This window comes from Paralichthys olivaceus, chromosome 14, assembly GCF_024713975.1.
Source record: "Paralichthys olivaceus isolate ysfri-2021 chromosome 14, ASM2471397v2, whole genome shotgun sequence".
Lineage (NCBI taxonomy): Eukaryota > Metazoa > Chordata > Actinopteri > Pleuronectiformes > Paralichthyidae > Paralichthys > Paralichthys olivaceus.
Window position 1 is genome coordinate 8,392,130 of NC_091106.1, and position 19,684 is coordinate 8,411,813.

At 43.1% G+C, this 19,684-nt stretch overlaps 1 protein-coding gene across 7 annotated transcripts in view; it reads left to right on the plus strand.

Moving 5' to 3' along the window:
- The window catches only part of sipa1l2 (signal induced proliferation associated 1 like 2), an 81,517-nt gene that overhangs the window by 16,186 nt on the left and 45,647 nt on the right, over positions 1-19,684 (plus strand). For 6 of the 7 annotated variants that reach the window (XM_069538614.1, XM_069538615.1, XM_069538617.1 and 3 more), the window contains 2 exons: positions 12,996-14,822; positions 18,757-18,890. In XM_069538614.1, coding sequence (XP_069394715.1) covers positions 13,262-14,822; positions 18,757-18,890 — 1,695 coding nt within the window. In that variant the 5' untranslated portion in view covers positions 12,996-13,261. Of the gene's footprint in view, positions 1-1,698; positions 1,961-12,995; positions 14,823-18,756; positions 18,891-19,684 lie in introns of those variants that run through there. The other variant, XM_069538611.1, reaches the window with a different exon arrangement.

A 19,684-nucleotide genomic window follows, 5' to 3' on the forward strand; every position in this document is an offset into this window, starting at 1 on the left:
ATAATAAAAAATATTTGAGAGAATAAACAATTATGAAAAGATATGTATTTGTTTATTTTGTAGTACTTGTGTTTTCTTTTTACTTACAGTTATCTATAATAAAGTAAAAATATTTGAGCCTAAAATATATATTTTAATATTTCTTTGTCATAAGGATTTGATAATAACGTCATCTTACGATGTATTGAATCAAACATGTTTTAATTCCTTATATCTGTCTCAGCGTTGTTTTTTTGTTGAGCTTTAGATTGTTTCTGTATATTTTAAATCATTTCAGCTCAGTAAAGCATATGTGAAAGTATCTTCTGTAACTTTTTAATAGCCCTTGAACTGATTATTTGCAGGTGCAGAATGCACATGAAGCGGGCATCTTGCTGTCAGCTGTAGTCTTTGCTGTGTGTTTCATTAGAGGACATGGGGCAGCACATGATTCAGTCTGTATTGGTGCTACTTCTTTGGCTTGTGTGTATGTCGGCTCTTAAACTCACAGCTGTTTGCCGTGAAGCAGTGGAGAGTAGCGCCCTGCAGAGATGAAGTCCTCCCTCTGAGGACTATCACAGCCTCTCTCCTCCCTCCCTTCCTCTTGTCTGTTGTTCCTGTCTCTGCTGAAGGTAAAAAATATGCAGGCTTAGCATATGGTATGTGGATTGAAGGATTACCCGTCTAGGAACATCTAGTTTTGATAACCATAAGAAAATATATGTTCGGCACCAAAAATCCTCCTCGATGTCGTTTTACATCTCAGTTCTCACGCTTCTCTCTGGAGCTCGAGGAAGAACAGGGTGTTTTGAGTCTGTCTCTGAGCCTCTCTTGTGATTGGAGTCCTGCATGGCCATGCAGGTCTGGTTCTGCTGCAAAACATCTAGATCATCATCTGGCAACATGGGGTCGATGTGTTGATACAATGTCCAGGTCCCACGCAGGAGTGTTGGAGTCCACTACCTCTGCCTTCAGCTCATTCTCCCACTCACTGCAGTGCCAGACTTCAAGTAAACACAGAGAAACTAAATCCTTGGGTGTTGAGTGTGGGTCGACTACATTGGAGCTGTGACTGAAGGTGGTGATAGTATATTCATGACATCTCGAAGTTAATGTTTTCAAAGTTTTTCGCACACAGTTTCGGAATAAAGGCTGTGTGCATTGAGCATTTTGGTATTTCACAGTATTTATATAGCACATAAACCTGCTTTATAAATCAACAAAGACAACCTCATTTCTACAATATGGAACATACATGAGGTGGTCATGCTTGCTGTGTCTTTGTACCAGGCTGTGGTTTCTCGAACAGCAAACAGATAAGTGGATTCTTTATCTCCCGCCGCTCCAAATGTCAGCCATGGCAAGGAACTTAGAAGGTCACTGGCTTGACCTGGGCATCTTTTCCCTACAACAATAGCTTCTTCCCCCCCCTCTCTTTTCTTGTTCTTCCTGTCAGCCAGAGAAGCTCTGAATGTCATGGTCCACCCCCTCCCCCCAGCCACCAACACTCAGCAGTCTCTCTCCCCCCACCACCCAGCATAGCCACCTACTTTCCCTTACATATGCTAATGCTGCAGTCTCATTCAGCTGTTGGTGGCTTTGTCACAGGGGGAGGGAGAGGATTGTGTGCATTAAGGGGCAGCTGTATGCATTTTGCTAAATTGACTCCCCGGTGGCTGCTAGTCTTGTCCTTATTTTACTCTTTTCTCCAGTTTCTTTCCGAACTAGTTGCTGGATAACCGTGCCAAAAGGAAGAGCTGTGGCGTTGTTGTTTATTTTCCTGCCTTTCTGCCGAGACGTGTGGTGGATTTCTCTCTCCCTTGTGTGTTTATGGGTGGTTTGTACTCAACAAGTGGCTGATGGATTTAATGCACTTGGATAGCGTCTCCACATTGGGCTCATTTCCACAGTGGCTCAGAGGCCTTTGTGTCTTCTGCTCGTAGGATTTATGGCTCTGATGAAAAAGGACTTTCTTTAACAGGTAAGCATGGCAACTCTCGGTGTCTACTTTTGGTCTTCCATGGAATTATCTGTGAGGGAAAAATGCTTAGTAATACATATAGACCTCATGTTTATTTGTATTTGTGAGAAGAATTAGACATTTATAAAGTGAGGAAAGGCTTGTTTTGCTGACAATGGTATGTGTGAGTAGTCTAGCCTGTGGTGTGTATCAGAGGAGGAGGCATTTTCTGGCAGACACAGAACAAAACGTTCTTTCAAGGTGAAGAAATGAGTGACTCATGTGTAGCTGTGCTCACTTCTGTCCTCCTCACTGTTATCTTCCCTTTGCATCCTCCGCTTGAATAAACCTTATTCTGCGTCAGCTGTCGAGCTCCAGCTGTTGTCTCGAAGTCCAAATTGTCTCTGGTATGCCAGATTTCTGTCAGTAAAACCAGGCCAAGTGTGAAAATTAAAATTTGAAAAGAAAATGGGCACCTAGGAAGTGAACAAGAGGAGGGAGAGATGGTCCCTGGCGTCAACGTGTTCCAAGGTCGCTCAGCCGGATAGCGAGTATAGATTCTTCTCCCTGAAAGAAGTGTGTGAATGTTGGTTCTCAGTCCTAACAGTGTCTCACAGCTTATACACAGCTTACCTACTTCCCTGCTCTGCTGCACTGTTTCTCAGTGATAATGTGTCTGGACTCTGACTGCCCTCAGCAGAGGAGCAGAAACATGGTCATTCCAAGAGCTCTGGATCTGCAACCCAAACAGCTCCTTTCACAGTTTGCGAGATGAGAGCGCACTTCTTACCATTTCTCTCCTCCTTGTTTTCTTTCTTTACTTTTTGCTGAGAGCGTGCACTCTGCTGACAGGCTGCCGCTGGTACTGAGGTAGCTGGCTAAACAGCAGGCGGCTGAGAAGCAGTAAAGGGGGGTGTGTGTGCTGATGGAAATAGGTGGTGGTTTTATTGTGGAGGCCTGCTGGGCCACATCAACCCTGCTCGTCATTTTCTATCTCCCCCATAGCACCGAAGACCTGTGAGGCTAGGCCCAGTTTTGGGATGGGGGGGACAGATGGTCCCTTTTGGAGAAGTGCCACAGCACAGTGCTCTGTGTTCACGGGGCTCTGCTGGAGCAGCCAAGAACAAACATGGTCTCCTTCTGTTGGGAACATGCAGAAGCCTCAGTCTGAGTGAGAAACCTGAAAAGACTGGGAGCGACATCTAAAACTAAGCACAAGTATCTGGGGAGTGATTCCAATGCTGGTTCTAACATAATGGTAACTGACATTCAGCTAAGTGCTCCATGATAGCACTGCAAGTCACATTTCTATTAACACAGTATTCCATTAGTCAAATTAGTCAGTATTCATTAATTTTGTATATACGAATGGGGACTTGCCACTTAATTCGTAACCAAGTTTACAACATTACTTAAATCTTCTAACTCTGTGCATCATGGGTCTCTGTTATCGATGAAGCTTGTTCTTTGTTCTTGTGTGAACAAACAGGGAACAATCTGTTGTCTTGTCTATTTTAATTCTCAGATCACCCTGAAACAACGAAAGGACAATGGCAGTGTGCTGCCTGGCAGGCGCTGGGCAGGTAGCCAGCTGGCGGAGCAACAGGGCAGGATACTCCCATTTTCAGTGGAGCCAGGAGGAGGTCTGCCTCTCTCCCACACTACATACGGCCAGCACCACCTCTGTTGAGCTGTTTTATATGAGGCTCAGTCCAACTTAAGATCAGGGGCTCTTTTCTATTCACAACACGACTGAACCACATTGCTCAGCTCCACACCTTGTCAGTGTGGTTATGTGAAGCTTACATCAGTGTTGTGACTTTGGGGAAGGTCTCACTTGATGGATTGCTGTTAGTGATTGTGTTAATCTTGGCGTGTGCAGGTGGTCATTCCAGTGCTACAGTTGATGCACTCGATGTATTTTATGTTTTCACAAGAAAATGACTGACGAGTGATGCATCCACTCAGTTATAACAAAGTGATCATTTTCAGGTCTGTTAAATCACATAAAGAAGTAGCATTAATGCTGTATTTCATCTATTTACACACACAGACTTTTGCCATGCTATGATGCTCCACAATACAATCAATTACTTTGAAAGCCTCAATTGATGTTTCCAGAGCCATGAGAAATATGTGCAGTCATGTTGCATGGATCAGTATACACATTATTGGATTTACCTTGACTCCCTCTCCTTCTAGCTCACTGGCGTCCGTACACAATCATTGTGTTTCAATCCACTTTCTTTTCTGGCAGACTCATTTGTCTTTGTCTGTAACAAAGCATGTGGTCGATATTATAAGATTTGAATTGTGTGCAGGAAATTTAAAAAAATAATTTACCACTTTTCAGTTTCTGCCGGGTAAATACTCGCAACTCCCTGAACCAAGTGAACCGGAGTTTGATCACAGGTGACCTCCGTGCTTAAGACCCAGCTGTAGTGAGCACATTCCAGATGGAGCTACCGCTTGCACAAAGCGGAGCACACTCAGGGGTGCACTGGTGTAGGAAAACAGACTCGTGTTCATGTAAGCTGCCTCCAAGATAAGACAACAGCTAGAAATAACCACCAGTCCAAACCACAAAGTCCACGGCAAAGCAAACAGCTATCCTTTGTTTAATTTTACGCATGAGGGCATAACTGTTGACAGATGAGGTGTGGCGAGACGACTGTTGGAGGGCAGTGATCGAGTCAGGTTAGAGCTGCAGCCATTGGAGCAGATATCAGACGTTGTGGCTCATAACTTATCTCTTCAGCCTCTTGTTTTACAGCTGTTCTCTATCTTATATTTGTGGAAAGCGGTGCAGTTTTCCTTGGTTGTTTGCGAAGCATCTAAGTCTTATCCTGGTATGAAGCAGCTTCCTTTTCGCAGAGATTCCTGTCTCGTCGGCTCAACCCAGAGGAGAAACAGTTGAAAGGAGTTTTATATAGATCAAAATGCAGACCGAGCATACAGAGTCTCTTCTGAAGTAGCACTCATACCAGAAGTTGGACTCCTGCAGACTCTGCTGTACATGTTTGATCAAGGCTGTCCTCCCTTAAATCTGTGCACCTGGGGGCACTGACTGGGCATTAGCGAACGTGGGCATTTCCCACAGTGCATTGTGAGGCCGAGCGCTGGAGACATGATGAGACAGTGAGCATATATGTTTACTCTGCACTGTCTGACCTCCTTTTTATCTCTTCTTCTGATTGTTCTAGTGCTGTTGGGTCAACTCAGGTCTGTGTGCGCTGAGATGTAAACAAAGAGCCTCTAATCGTCTCTCGCTCCCACAGAAACTGCCTCTGCTTAGCCGCTCTCTGTTTATGCAAACACACACACATAAACACACACACTGTGTGTTTGTGCGAGTGTGTGATTGTGGGCATCACCAGGTAAATTAGATCATGTAAGACTGGTCAGTGATGATGACATGACACTTGTATACTTTCAGTGGAAGATTTTTGCTTAGAGACACAGGAAACATGCACAGGTTGAGATGAGATTGCAGATAAGACTTTCAAAAACAGAAAACATCCCAAGCTGCTTGAAAATGTCATGTGGTTATTTAGATGTTGCTTTTGGGTGCACATATGAAACCAAGATCAATAAATCCAAACGACTTTGAAATAAATGTTTTGCCTCCGCTAAGGAGGTTATATTTTTGTTGTCTGTTAGTTCGCAGGATTACGCAAAAGCCACTAGACTGGATTACCACAGAACTTTGCACGAGGATGCAGTGTGGTCAGGGAAGAACTCACAAATTTTTGGTGTGGAGCCAAATAAATGGGCGGATCCAGGAATTTTGTTTCACTTTCTCTGCAGTGCTTCCAATAAAACTCATTCAATCGTATGCCACGTACACAGACTAGAGAGTGAAAGACAAGTTCTCGAGTGCCACTTGTAAATTAGGTCACAACTGCAGCTGAAACTATGAGGTCTGTCAATGTGGATGGTAACATCTTTTGGACATTATTAAGAGCAAGCACGTGGCAAATAGTGCTGCACACAGCTATACAATGCAGCAATGGAGCAGAACACCAAGTTAGAGATTACTTACTTTATTAAGAAAGGTTGAAAGAAAAAAATGTTTTTAACTGTGGCAGGACAATCTAGAATACAGCGGGCCACCACAGTCTGCATAATTATTGGGAAACACTGCTGTGATATTGTGATATTGATATTAGCCTTGGTGGAGGTATGAGCTCTCAAAGCACTTTTCTAGTTTCATTTATATGTTCCACAAATACACAAGGATCTACCGAGATCCAAGTTTTTTATATTGAAAACTAGTAAAAAGCAGATGGTACTTGTCTGCACATCACACCTTTCATATTGCCTAGAATAGATGTTATGTGTAATATTTAAGCATTTGCAGAAATCTGATATTATCTATCCTGGGCCTGAATCTTAGCCAGAATGCAAAACACAGAGTTTGCCAAAAAGTCAGTGTCTGAAATACCCTTTTATTGGAATTAATAAATTCAATAAATTACATCAAGCTTCCATACTTGGACTGCTTATTGCTTGTTAAACATAATGAATTGGTTTTTGAATTTGATAAATAGCAGATGCTTTTTAATGAAAAGGGTCACTTGTTTTTGGCACAGCTTCAAAATAGCTGGCACACATTCCATTCCAAACACTCATCTGCACCAATCTTCACTTCTGTTTGCTTGTTTAGTTAATGGAACACACATCATCTCCACGTCTGCTTTCTGTTGTTCTAAAGCGGCACCAGGACCACGTCGAAGTAATCTTCTCCCTCCCCGTCATATGGGCGAACTACTAATGCATCTGGAGCTGGTGCATCTATTTATAACAAATTTCATCATGAGGATTTCTGACCTTACGTCTTCGTGACTCTGTGAGGACAGACCTCAATTCCCAACAGCGTTTCATTTCAACAGGCAAATTTGATTTCAAATTGGATATCCCAGAGCTCAAATTGACAGGAAGTGATTCTTTAGAAGAAGAGGGTCTGATACAGGGGGGGCTAGTGGGCCAATGGTGGATGAAGTTGAAGCTGATGTTGACAGTGTTGATGCAATGTTGTCTGTTTGGTTTGGGACAGTCACATCTGAAAATCCTCTCTAATGGATGATGTTGTTTAATTACCACCCATGACTAGTAAAGTATCATTTTTAATTCTGTCGCAATCCCACTTAACCTAAATAAACATGAAGCATCTGTGGTTGTTAAAATCTCGTCCACAGCAATATTTTGAACTGAAACCTTGGTTGGATGTGATTTGCTGTTTATTTCCACATATCGTGCTGGATAATGATGCTGGCTGGAACTCATTTCATTGGTTTCCTTACCTCCCACTGAGGGTGTGACCCTCCATTCACACTAGCCATTAAAATCTCAGCATTACAACCTGCAGGCAATATTGGCACATTGTGCTGTTTGGTTGGTGGTCTGACCACAATAAAGGAGGGAGGAGTTAGATGATTGGGTTCTTACCGGCTCAGAAATAGTGAGTTATCAGTGCTTAAAGGAAGGGGCAGGTTTGGCCAATAATGGCGAGGCTTTAGCATCACTGCTAATTTGAGTGTCAACTGGTGGGAGACTCCTCCCTGTTGAGAGGTTGAATAGTGGGACCAGTAGATGAAAGAGGAAGAAGTTGAATGGTGCATTTGGTTTTCTTTGGTCCATACTTTCATAGCCTCTGTTGGTTGTAGTGTGGGGGTAGCGCACACACACACACACTCAGTCGTAATATCCCTTAACAAGTCTTTTCCGGATATCGTGCAACTTAGGAAAGATGGTATGCCCGGTTTCCCAGGCCCCAGTAATGAACTTGCCAGGATAACATCGCCCAATTAATTGGTTCTGTGGTTTAATAGCTTGAATCTCTTTGAGCAAGGTTTGGCAAAACTCCCATTCTTTTTTTTTTTTCTTTTTTTTCTGCCCACCCCTCCACTTTTACTCCTCTTCCTAACCCCACATTCTCCTATGCAATAACCCGGTTAAGGTAAAGAATTGCTCCAGTGAAGCACAAACACAAGTGTTTTCATCAGATTTCCAATACCACGTATCTGGTTGCAGACATACTCCTCCTGCTCTTGCTGCAAGTGTGATGAATTTAATATCTGTCCTGCCCAAAACCACTACACATACCCCTCATTCCCACTGCAAGTTTGGAACAGCTGCTCACAATACAGTATTGAAAACAGAGCCCCCACGTTGTTTTAAATTAACTCCTCAGAGGGCGAAACACTAACACTGTGTGCAGCGCAAATTTGATCGGATTTCGGTGTGGAGTGACATGGAATGTGATTTGTTGTTTTTATACTAAGTTTATTGAGGAATCAAATGGCGGGCATTGAAGCATAATCAACAGGCCTCCAGGTTTATTTTCTTTCCACTTGAGTTTTTCCTTCCTCTATTTTAATCATAAACACAGTGTGACAGAATCAAATGTCTGACTGGCTGCCGCCTCTCAACATAAAGCATTAGAAGGCATGGTAACAAGGAACTGAAATAAATGGGGCTGTGAATGCACTATACTTGTGGATTTATTTCACATAGCAATGCTGCCTGACTCACTATATGATGAAGTCCATGAGCTGGAAAATTGGTGTAATCATCTTGGCCTCTAACCTACTCTGCAGCCTAATTTGGCTGCAGGAGGGGGGAATGACTGCATCATGGCTTGGCCTCACCTCTGTAGGTCGAGGCGTCTTGGGAGTCTGGCTACTACTTCCTGTTTCCAGAGAACAGAGGGGTATTAATATGACTCAATTACACAAGGCTTTATTAAAGATAATTGACCATAATCACAGGTCTGGGTTGTCCCCAGGGCTCAGAGTGGCCCAGCAGCTTGGTTGGGGCTAAATAAACATGTTTGACTTTGACCTGAGGTGCAATTAGGTGGACATTGTGGAGGACACCACATTTTGGAAGAAAGTGAAATTTTAAGACAGAATCATAGCTCCAATGCAACTGTCTCACTTGTAGGCCATGTGCCTTCTTTTACCAACAACATGGACTTTTCCAGTGTACTGAATAATATAACAACATGATACTTTGATATTACACTATCCTGTATTCATGTACTGTAAGCATACTGGCAGAAATATGCAGCTAAATTGGGCCTGTGATGGCATACATATACATATGTAAATCTTGATATTTTTGCTCAAATAATTGTGACTTCTTGGTGACTTTGTGATATTTTAACATGCAATTTAAAAAAACCTGTGCAACATCAGTTCCCCTATTTTATGAAGAATACAATTTTGAAAGGTCATAGATGTGTCATTATGTGACATGTTTGGCTTTTCAGAGAACCACGGCTACCTGAAACCAGCCTTGTTGCCAACAAATCAGGCGTGTAAAGGATTTGGCATTCCTCACACTAATATTTTTTTAAGGGCTCATGACATCTCCCTGCTTTTTGAGCATGCAGTATCTGAAAAATTTCCTGAAGTGTCATCAGCTCTGAGTGGATTAGCCCTAATAATGTTCACAAAATGTGTTTGGGACTGGCACCAAATAAAGCTTCAATTTAATTTATGCAGTACTGTTTCACTTAATTTCCATAAATCTTCATTGTATTATTTCCTTTTTTTCACTGTTAGTTCAAGTATCTGAGGGACCCGGCTCATTTTGCAGAAATCCAAAAGAGCTGCATCAAAACCAAACAAATGGGCATTCTGCAGCTTTGTTCAGAGGGATGTCCTCGCACAGTGACAGTTGTGCGGAGTCCTAGAAGTGACTAATGAGAAGTCAGTCAGTCTGTTGAGTCTTCCAGAGTTGACTGACATCATGCCTTGTGTCCTGCTTTAGGGAGATGGCCTATCAGTGATAGCAGAGCATTAATCTCAGGATAGTGTACAGAACGCACTCGCTTTTCTGACATCCTATTAATATCTGCTGGGTCTTTAATCAGGCCACAGTGTCAAAGGATTATTTTCAGACCTGGCAGAAGTGCTAGGCCACTCCTCTCTGGATGAACCAAGACGAAAGACAGACTATTGAACATCAGAGACAGAAATTGAGTTCATTACTGTGTTTAGGCCTCTCCTTCTCTCTGCTTCTCCATCCCTTCCCTCTGTTCACTAGGCCTTGTGTCTTAAACACCCATAATGGCGATGCATTACTCCTGTAATAAAGGGCTGTTAGAAAGGCAGACCGCCCACCCTCCATCTGCACACACACAGCCTCAAAGCAAAGGACAGAAAACAGCCTTAGGTTACACAGAGGATAGATGCTGCTGACCAATAGCTCATGGCACACTCCTTTGGTTAATCGTGTTGGGTCCTTTAAAAGAGACATAGTACCACTGTGTTTATCAATCACTGTCTTTGGGAAAGTAGCTCATAGAAGGCAGGAAAGGGAAATGCAGACCAACATCAGTGGTTCATCCTGTCCTGTCCTCGACATGAAATAAAGGCCAACTCACCCTTTCCTGACCCCATGTAGGAACACAGTCTGGGAGAAGCCTGGCAGTACGAACATAAACACACAAGTTTCCTTCATCTGTTGTTACTGGGAATTCACTACCAGTGGGTAAGATTGGATGCAAAATTAGCCAAGAATACACAGCCAGGAACAAAAAGAATGTGCAAGGATTCTAAAAAAGGAGCACTTTTAACATCACTTTTCACCACACTACACCCCTCTAACTTTTTGAGCCGGAGTCCATCATGCTGTTTTGTTGTTATGCATTGACATTACAGTGTGTCACCTTCTCTGTTCTTCCTGATCTCAGTCATCCGCGAAAGTCTTGGCTAGAGTGTCACCACAGATGAAGCTGTTTGCACAGGTGGCACATTTTGCTGTCACTTGCTCTACTTGTGTGTGTGAAAAGACAGTGTTCAGTCAACACTTGACATCTGGGTTATGGTCAACATGAGTGCCATGCTCACCTCTGTTCCCTGTCATGTCTTAGAAACAGAGTGGAGATGGATGATGGATGACACCAATACCTCAGGAACAATACTGTCTTTTTAAAAAGTATTACCAGATTTACTCCACTAGTTCTATATAAACTCTGTTTATATTGTGCTCCATTATTACAGGTTAGGACAAGATTACGCTTTATGAGTTGTAGATGAACCAGTTTTTGAATTTGAGAATTCATTTGTGCAAATCAGATTAATTGTTTTACTCGGAGATAATAACAAACATGAACCACTTCCGCTCCTTTCAGATGCAGACATGGTCTCTGTTAAAAATGAGTGGCTCTGGCCTCTACTACACTCTCTCACTCTTTAAATCCATTATTCATTATTTGCCAACTGCAACAGACAAACATATTCCCCCAGAACAGTACTGGTTGCTACATTATGCATTCACATGACAACACAATATCTTGCTCTCCTCTCAAAGCCTTGTGTTAAATACAGTGACACAACAGACAGTTCCCTGCTTGTGAGTTAAACTGTTTTCATAACCAAACCCGTCTTTAATGAGAGAGACAGGATTATGGATAGTTTGGCAGTAGACTGAACTGAGAAGGTATTAGTTTATTCCTACACATTTAGGTCATGCATGCATTAACCTGTATTTGGCCCAGGCACAGAAGCATACTTTAGTATAACAATGTTTCTGACTCGTCCTGAGAGAATTTGTCTAGTCTGGCTTGAAGCTAATCTTGATGTGGCCCACATTTTCTTCCCAAAATAGTCCATCCTGCTCCTGAAAAGTAAATGACAGAAAAATGTAAACTATTGTCTGGAAACAGAAGCCATCATGTTTAACGCCAGCTCACTGAGCTGAAGTTAAGACTGGGGCAAACTTAATGCATCATCTTCTCATTGAAACAGTATAAAGAGAATCACTTAAACAGACCTCATCATCTTCTCTGGAGCAAAAACAAAACAGTACCCTGTTCTCTGGGGTAGAGGTGGGGTTTACTTGGTAACCTAAGAGGTTTTCACATAGTTGCAAGACTAGGAGAAATGCTGGCACACCACCAGCTGCAAAGAACAAGGAAAAGGCATTTAGGTCAACATAGAAGGGCTCACATTCTCTTTTATTGGCATGGCATGGTGTGGTGTAAGCTTTCATGCAGAAGTCAGACATTGAGGAGATGAATCCAGTGTAACACCTCACACACTTAGCCCCAGTGGAACTACAGTACACCTAATGGGATGGAATCGATTGGAGAAGGATGTTGTGCTGAATTGCTCTTTTCCTTTTGGAGCCTTGAGTCCAGTGTCTGCATAGTACAATCCTTGTTAGTGTCTTTATTACATTGTTCATGTACAATCATCCTCTGCAGCTGACTGAGGCTATTTGATCAACACGTGTACGTGGATGATGTTCAGGGACATCTATAATAGAAGTAACAAAGTCATTTTTCAAGGATAAGTTGTTTTCACTCTCCTCTCTGTCCTCAGATGTTCAGATTAATGAATAAAACTACTGACCCCAGCCTTAAAAAGGTCCCCAGTTGAACAAAACTGAACAAGGGGAAAAGGATAAACATTCAAACTTTCTAAAAGTCACTGTAGTGGAGTACAACACAAAGTATTTCAGTGAAATTCCCACATTTCTGTTTTTTATTCATCACATCCAATTTACCTCATTGGGTCAGTGTTAATTTTCCAGCTAACAAACTACTGCAGATAGAAAAGGAGAGATGGAACTGGCGTTGAATATGCAACACTATCCCTACTGTATAATTTGCAGGCTTGATGATGCTGCTGCAAGCGGTTGGATGAGATCTCTGTACATGTGAACACTTAGCTGAACATCTGCCTCTTGTTGCTGTAATTTGCTTCACCACCATCTGTTTGGCATTGGCTGGAAGCACCAACAAAGATATACATCTATCTTGTTATAAACCCATAATGTCATCAACTCTTCTCCAATACACTAATTAACTTCATTTAGTGATGCACTACATAGTTTCAGAACTAGTACAGCCCTGTGTACCCCATGCAGGGATTTTATAACAAGATTACCAGATATAAAACTATTCAAGTTAGCAGGGTGATCCTTTTCATTGCTCAGTTGTGGCTGTTTGGAATTCATGTATTTGTAAATGAAAATGCCTCCCTTATTAAAACCCACTAGCTGTGTGTTAACATTTTCTCTTGTGTTTGTTTCTGTACCATAGGTTCACCTCTTCCAGCTGTCATTCTACATTGACGGCGCCCTGTGAGAAATAACTCAGGCTGTGCCTCAGCTCTCCTCAGACACTTTTCCTTGACATCCAAGTGCTGTGCATCGAACATCGTGCCAGCCACCCTCTGTGAGTTATGCCGACGGTTGCTTCACTGACTCAGGAAAGAGGCTCCTCCTCCACCCACCACAGTGCAAATCACATGATGTAAAGTACAAAGGTCCTAAAAGTCTGCTCTTCAAGGAGTCTGCCAGCAGGATATGAGTATTTTGAGCCCTGTGACAGATAACAAATCAAACCTTGTGGGAATTGTGGGAGCCCCAGAAGAATACTCCAGAGCCATGCAGTCAGAAGAGCTATTTAGCCGGAAGCTCAAAGCTCTGAATGGTAGCATGGGACCACCAACCACCAACATGCAAGGGAAACCTGATGGTTCAGGCAAAACAAATGGTACTCCAGCCATGCCTAAAATGGGCGTCAGGGCCAGGGTGACAGAATGGCCACCAAGGAAAGATGGATGGGATGGACGGCCTTCACCCAACTACCAGAGTGTGATACCAGTGTTTCAGAATGGCCAGCAGGAGCATGCTGTGGAATTACTTGAGCAGGGTGAAGAAGTTTGTGTGGAAATAGACTATACAGACAAATACACACTAAGTGACCTCCTCTGCCACTCGCCACAGAGGGGTCTTCACCCAATCCGTCAACGCAGCAACAGTGATGTCACCATAAGTGACATTGACTCCGAGGACATAATGGACCAGCATGCTGTCAATCCAAACACAGGGGCCTCACTGCACCGCGAGTATGGCAGCACATCCTCTATTGACCGTCAGGGTCTGAGTGGGGATGGCTTTTTCACCATGCTTAGGGGCTACCGAGTGGACACCTTGGACCACCGTAGCATACCACCTCTGGGTTTCCCCGAGTTGTTGCGCTGTGATGCCTCCCTCTCCCCCAGCCTGCAGACAGCAGCCCAGATTGCTAGGGGAGAGATAGTGCACATTCCAGGCTATGACTACATAGACAATTCTCTCCTCTACACCCGGGAGCGGGAGAAGTCCTTCATGAGGCGTCTCAAATCGGAATCATCTGAAACATCTCTGTTCAGGAAACTGCGGACCATAAAGAGTGAGAGTGATGCTTTGCGGCTCTCATTAGAAGATGACCGGCGACCACTCAGCTTCCAAAAATGCTTTGCCCATTATGATGTCCAGAGTGTTCTTTTTAACATCAGTGAGGCGGTGGCCAGCAGAGCAAACCTCAGTCAGAGGAAGAACACAACCACTGGGGCTTCAGCTGCCTCCGCTGGAGCTATCCCTGGGGCTATGCCTGGACCTCTCCCTGGACCTCTCTCTGGGGCAGTCCCTGGAGCTGTTGGAGGTGGTTCCATACTTGGGCCTGGACCAGGATCAGGGGCAGATTGTGGGGCAGCAGGATGTAGCAGTGGAAATGTCCCCATGTTTGAGTCTCCACTAGGCAGCAGGGAGGACTTGAACCCCAAAGAGAACCTGGATGTTGATGACGGGGACGGGAAGAGTAGCAATCTAGTACTGAGCTGCCCACACTTTCGCAATGAGATCGGTGGTGAGGGCGAGAGGAAGATCTCTCTCTCCAGAGCCAACAGTGCCAACTACAGTACTGTGACGGAGAGCTGCTCTTTTGAATCATCTTTAAGTTCCCACTGCACCAATGCAGGAGTCTCTGTCCTGGAGGTCCCACGAGAAAACCAGCCAATCCACAGGGAGAAGGTCAAACGGTACATCATTGAACACATTGACCTTGGAGCATACTACTACCACAAGTACTTTTATGGAAAAGGTAAGGAATCCTCATGATCATTTTTTTTATGTGTTAAGAGATTGTATAGTGATGATACAAGAGTATCAGAATGACTCACTATTGAGTATTAATAAACTTCCTAGACCAATTTTGGACAATGCTCTATGAGAGCTATGTCCCAAATCGAACAGCCTTCACTCATAGGGTCGGATATCTTGACGGCCTAGATACTTTTGTAGGACTAGATGAAATAAGGTCCAGAACAATAGCAGGCCTGTGTTTGGTGCAGGGGTGTGTGTTTCACTTCCTTGGGAGAAGAGCGGTCATGTCCTCCCTGTGATATTACCCTGAACCCTGCGGAGAAGCTGTGATTAGTCATGTGAGAAGAGAGAGGTGAGTGAGAGGGTGTATTGCAGCTGTTCCCCATGGGGGCTGTGGGGGTGTGAGGACCCCTCATATGAAACTTTAGGGTCAGTGAAACTATGCCAAGGTCCCAGCTCCCCTCATTAAAACACCTATGTGACTGATGCTAGAAATACCATGCCAACCCGTAACCCTTCACCGCATTATACATATCTGTTTTCCCACTGTCTGTGAGGCTGTGTTTGCTGCTCTCATCAGATTGAATTACTCGTTGTTAAGCCCCGTAGAAAACAGCTGCTTCACCTTTCACTCCCACACATGCCTGAACGTCTTCAGAAAGATACTTTGAATTGAAGTTTGCCACAGCGTGTAACCACACCCAGGGTTCACTCGAGGTTAATGAGACCATTACGGATCTGCTCCACTTACAGTACATTTGAATATACCATTAAGGTTACTATGATCATCATTTATTGTGAAATGTTGCCTCACTCACTACTCATCCTATAACTGCTGTAGCTATATTATGCATTTAATCTTTTCCTGTAGCAACACAGGTCAATGCATAATTGAAATGCCCCTTGTTGCTGTCAGATTAGTTTTGATGATGATATTGTTTTTTACGGTAGATGGCTTTTTCAGTGTGTGGATCTAGCCCTTGCCCTTTTTCACGAGGTGTTTTATTGGAGTGACAAGTCTGTCGTCACCTCTGCTTCACCGCAAACACACATGAAAACAGGCACATACCCACGCACACTCTCACACAAACATGACAGCATGTCACCACTTTCGGGCAAGCTTTTATCAACCTGGTCTGAACATTGATCCTATTGATTGCCTAAAGCCCTCCTTCCCTTAGCAACGGGAGTGTTTCCCTTCAGACACTCCTAATGGACACAATATTTCATTCACACCCCCAGGCCAAGCCTTGTTACACAGGTCATGGTCACATACTGTATGCAACTAGACATAGAGATATACTGGGTATCATATGGAATGGAAATATGTGATCTGAAATAAAGTTTTGCAACTTCATGACTTGAAAGTAAGGACGTGCAGTCAATGTAGGACTTTTTAAAGATTTTGATGAATTTCTGCAAAGTGGAGTGACAGCAAGATGGAAAAGAAGCATTATTTGACATGACAATGAAATTCATCCATAATGCAACCTTTGGCAAACTGTCAACAGCAAGTGATGAACAACAGTGACATGTTAAAGAAATGCATCAACAAAAAGCTTCCCTCCACAGTTGACTCTCTCTCGCTGTGCCATCGGTATTCGGATGGCCAGCGGCCTCATATGCAAAGACAGCCCTCCTACCACCATTTGACCTTATGCCTCACAGAACATTTCCCCTCAGTCCACTGTCCTTGACAAGCCATGCATTCCTCAGAAGGTTAACCCCGCGTTGCCTCCACACATTTAACTTATTATTCATGCTGATATGCACTTTGCCCCAATGTTGATGCCGCGGTGAAAAGAACCAGTGTATTTACATTGCATGTGGCATGGATGCAACCTGTGCAGAAATCCCTTGGCGAATGTCAGTGCTGTGTCCCCATAGAGGTTTTTATTTTGTTGTCTGTTGAATCCAGGTCTTTCTCCCTGGCTTTAGCCTGGATTAGGGAGTGTTTGCTCAAGGCACTGCTATGTGTGTGCAAAGCTCTGTTCCTGTCCATGCCCTAACCACACACACACACACACACACACACACACACACACACACACACACACACACACACACACACACACACACACACACACACACACACACAACAATTTTATCATAATTTTCTTGCTTTATTAAAACTCAAGAGAATCATTGGAGAACCGCATTTACAGTGATTTAAAGGTACAGTGTGTAGAATTTTGTGATATCTAGTGTTGAAATTGCATTTTGCAGCTGAACACCCCTCACGTCACCCTCTCCTTCAAACATGAAAAACACATAAAAGCTCAAAAGGGGTTTAGTTTGTCCAGTCTGGACTAATGTAAGAAACATGGCGGTCTCTGTAAAGAGGGTCCCCTCCATGTAAATATAAAGTATTGGAATATAAAGGGCCTTTTCTGGGGTAAAGAAAACTACAATTCATACAATTTAGATGAAATGAACTAGTGAAAACATCATGAGGATTATTCTACATTAAATTTCACCTAAATCTTACACACTGGACCTTTAAGCAGTTAGAATGCATTTTTATATCAACACAAAAATAAGTGAAACATTTTATTACAAGGACAAAAATCAAAAGGCATGCAAGTGACATCCCCCATTCAAAACGTCTCCACAGATATCAGGTTAAAATATTCAACCTCTCAGGAGCATTATTAGAATCTGTAAATTTCCTGACAATCTGCCCACAAGGTTATGATTCATATTCTGCACAAATTAACATCTTGACTTGAGGGTGACGAAAAGAGAAAATTTTATTGAGTTTTTACAAATGAAAAATTGCTCATTCTCCCGGGGGCATAAAGATCACGAGGAAATATTATTAAACGCTGCCAATTAGAGATTTTTTTGTGTAGAACGGGTGAAGAGGTCACAAAAACATTAGGAGATTCTCTCTGAGCATCATGACTATGACCATGACATTTCCTGAAGATCTGCCAATCAGCATATGAGATAAAGTGTCATAGATCAAAGTGTAGGACAAGGGAATATTACAAATCATCGTTATCATCGTAAATGCTAATGTTGTGTTTAACTATCATTGAACCAGCTAGCTATCCACCAATCCTGCCTGTAAACACTGACATCACTTATTCTTGACTGAAAATACATCCTGGTGGCCTCGTGGTCTGAGGCACATACCATGTAACAGCATTGTGGGTTGATATCTAGCCAGGAAACCTCGTCTTGTCTGTCTCGCCCCATATTTCATTCCACCCACCACAGTCAATTATCCAATAAAAACAATCTGCCATTAAAGCAATAGCTTTATTCCTGTACCATTTAATTTTAGCATGGCTGTTTAAGCCTGGGTTTTCAGTAGCTGTCTGTTTGTAATGGTGTGAGTCAGGCGAGTGAGTCCAGGAATACAGATACAAAAAGCCCCAAAACATATATGTTCGCTTGCATTTCTGAAGCGTGCGCATGTGGTCTGATTATGAATGAATGACTTTGGAATAAATAGTATGAAAGATTTCTGTTTTTCAACTTTAACAGAGTAAATCTGAACAAATACATATCTATGTGCTTAAAACTCCTTTCGTTTTAACATGTGATTGTATCGTGAGAAGTATTTGGGTCAGTGATGGGTCAAACTTTCCAGCGCTGCATTTTGATTAATTTGTTTACTTTCTAAACCCAGTGCCACCACTACAAGCCAGTTTCTAATCCAAAGTGAATCAATTTCAAATCTCCAGCGGACCCCTGCTGCTGTCTGTAATCAGTGTCGCAGCTCGCCCGCGGTCACTCTTCAAAGCGTTTTTTTTAGACTAATCGACTGAGTCATTTCAATTGATATAGAAGTGATGTGAAAACATCTTTAACATCTGAAAGATTTCTATGAATTAAGGGCTTTCAATTCTGGTAGTGCGATGTGAAAAATCAATGTAATTCTAAATGTGTGTTTAATTTGGATCTTTTTCTTGTTCCACCCCAAGAGCATCAAAACTATTTCGGGGTAGACGACAATCTGGGACCTGTGGCAGTCAGCATCCGCCGGGAGAGGTTGGATGATGGAAAGGAGAAAGAGGGAATGCAATTCAACCATCGGGTCACCTTCAGAACCAGTCAGGTAACTATAACACAGACAAGCACTTTGTCTGCTGCCTAATGTTTTAAATCAGTGTAGAGCTATTATGAATGCATGGCAGGAGAAACCTGCGTGAGTTCTATCGCTCTATCAAATAACTGTTTTCTAGCAAGAGCATGCTTTTAAAGGATATTTGTCATCCTTCTCATATACTGTATTCAGCGAGACATGTTAAGGTCACTGAGCTCAGGGTTTAGTCAAGCAGCACAAGAATACAGGAATGCTTCGGTACTCCTGAAACAAGAGGAGACTTCTCACAGCTCCTCCTTCCCAAATCTCCTCGAACCTCCCTAATGTGTCCAGTGATTCTGTGCCAGTTGTAATTCAAGCGGCCAGTCATGCAAGTAACAATGCAGTCTATCAGAGGCAGTGTGCATGCACATATGCACGCGCCTGCACACACACACAACATGATTAATCCACAAACTGAGATGCACCATCTCACAGTCCCTGGTGGCTACAGAAATTTCTCCTTGATTGATGCTGGGTGGTCTCATCCACTGAATAATTCAGGTGCAACAGATGTGTCAGGCAGGGAAATGTCACTGATATCTAGTGCCATTCTTGGTCTAAAGCACCACTCCCACGATAAAACAATGTATCTGGGTCATGGTAGCCCTGCAAGTAGCACGCAGACAATGTTTTAACTCCCCAACCACTGGAGCATCTATTTGCATGTGCTCCCATCATTTAGCCAGAGAGCTCTCAGCCTCTCTGCCCCACTCTCACTTTACCTCCCTCTCTGAGTCTGTTAAGTAATCTGCTTTTCAGAAAGC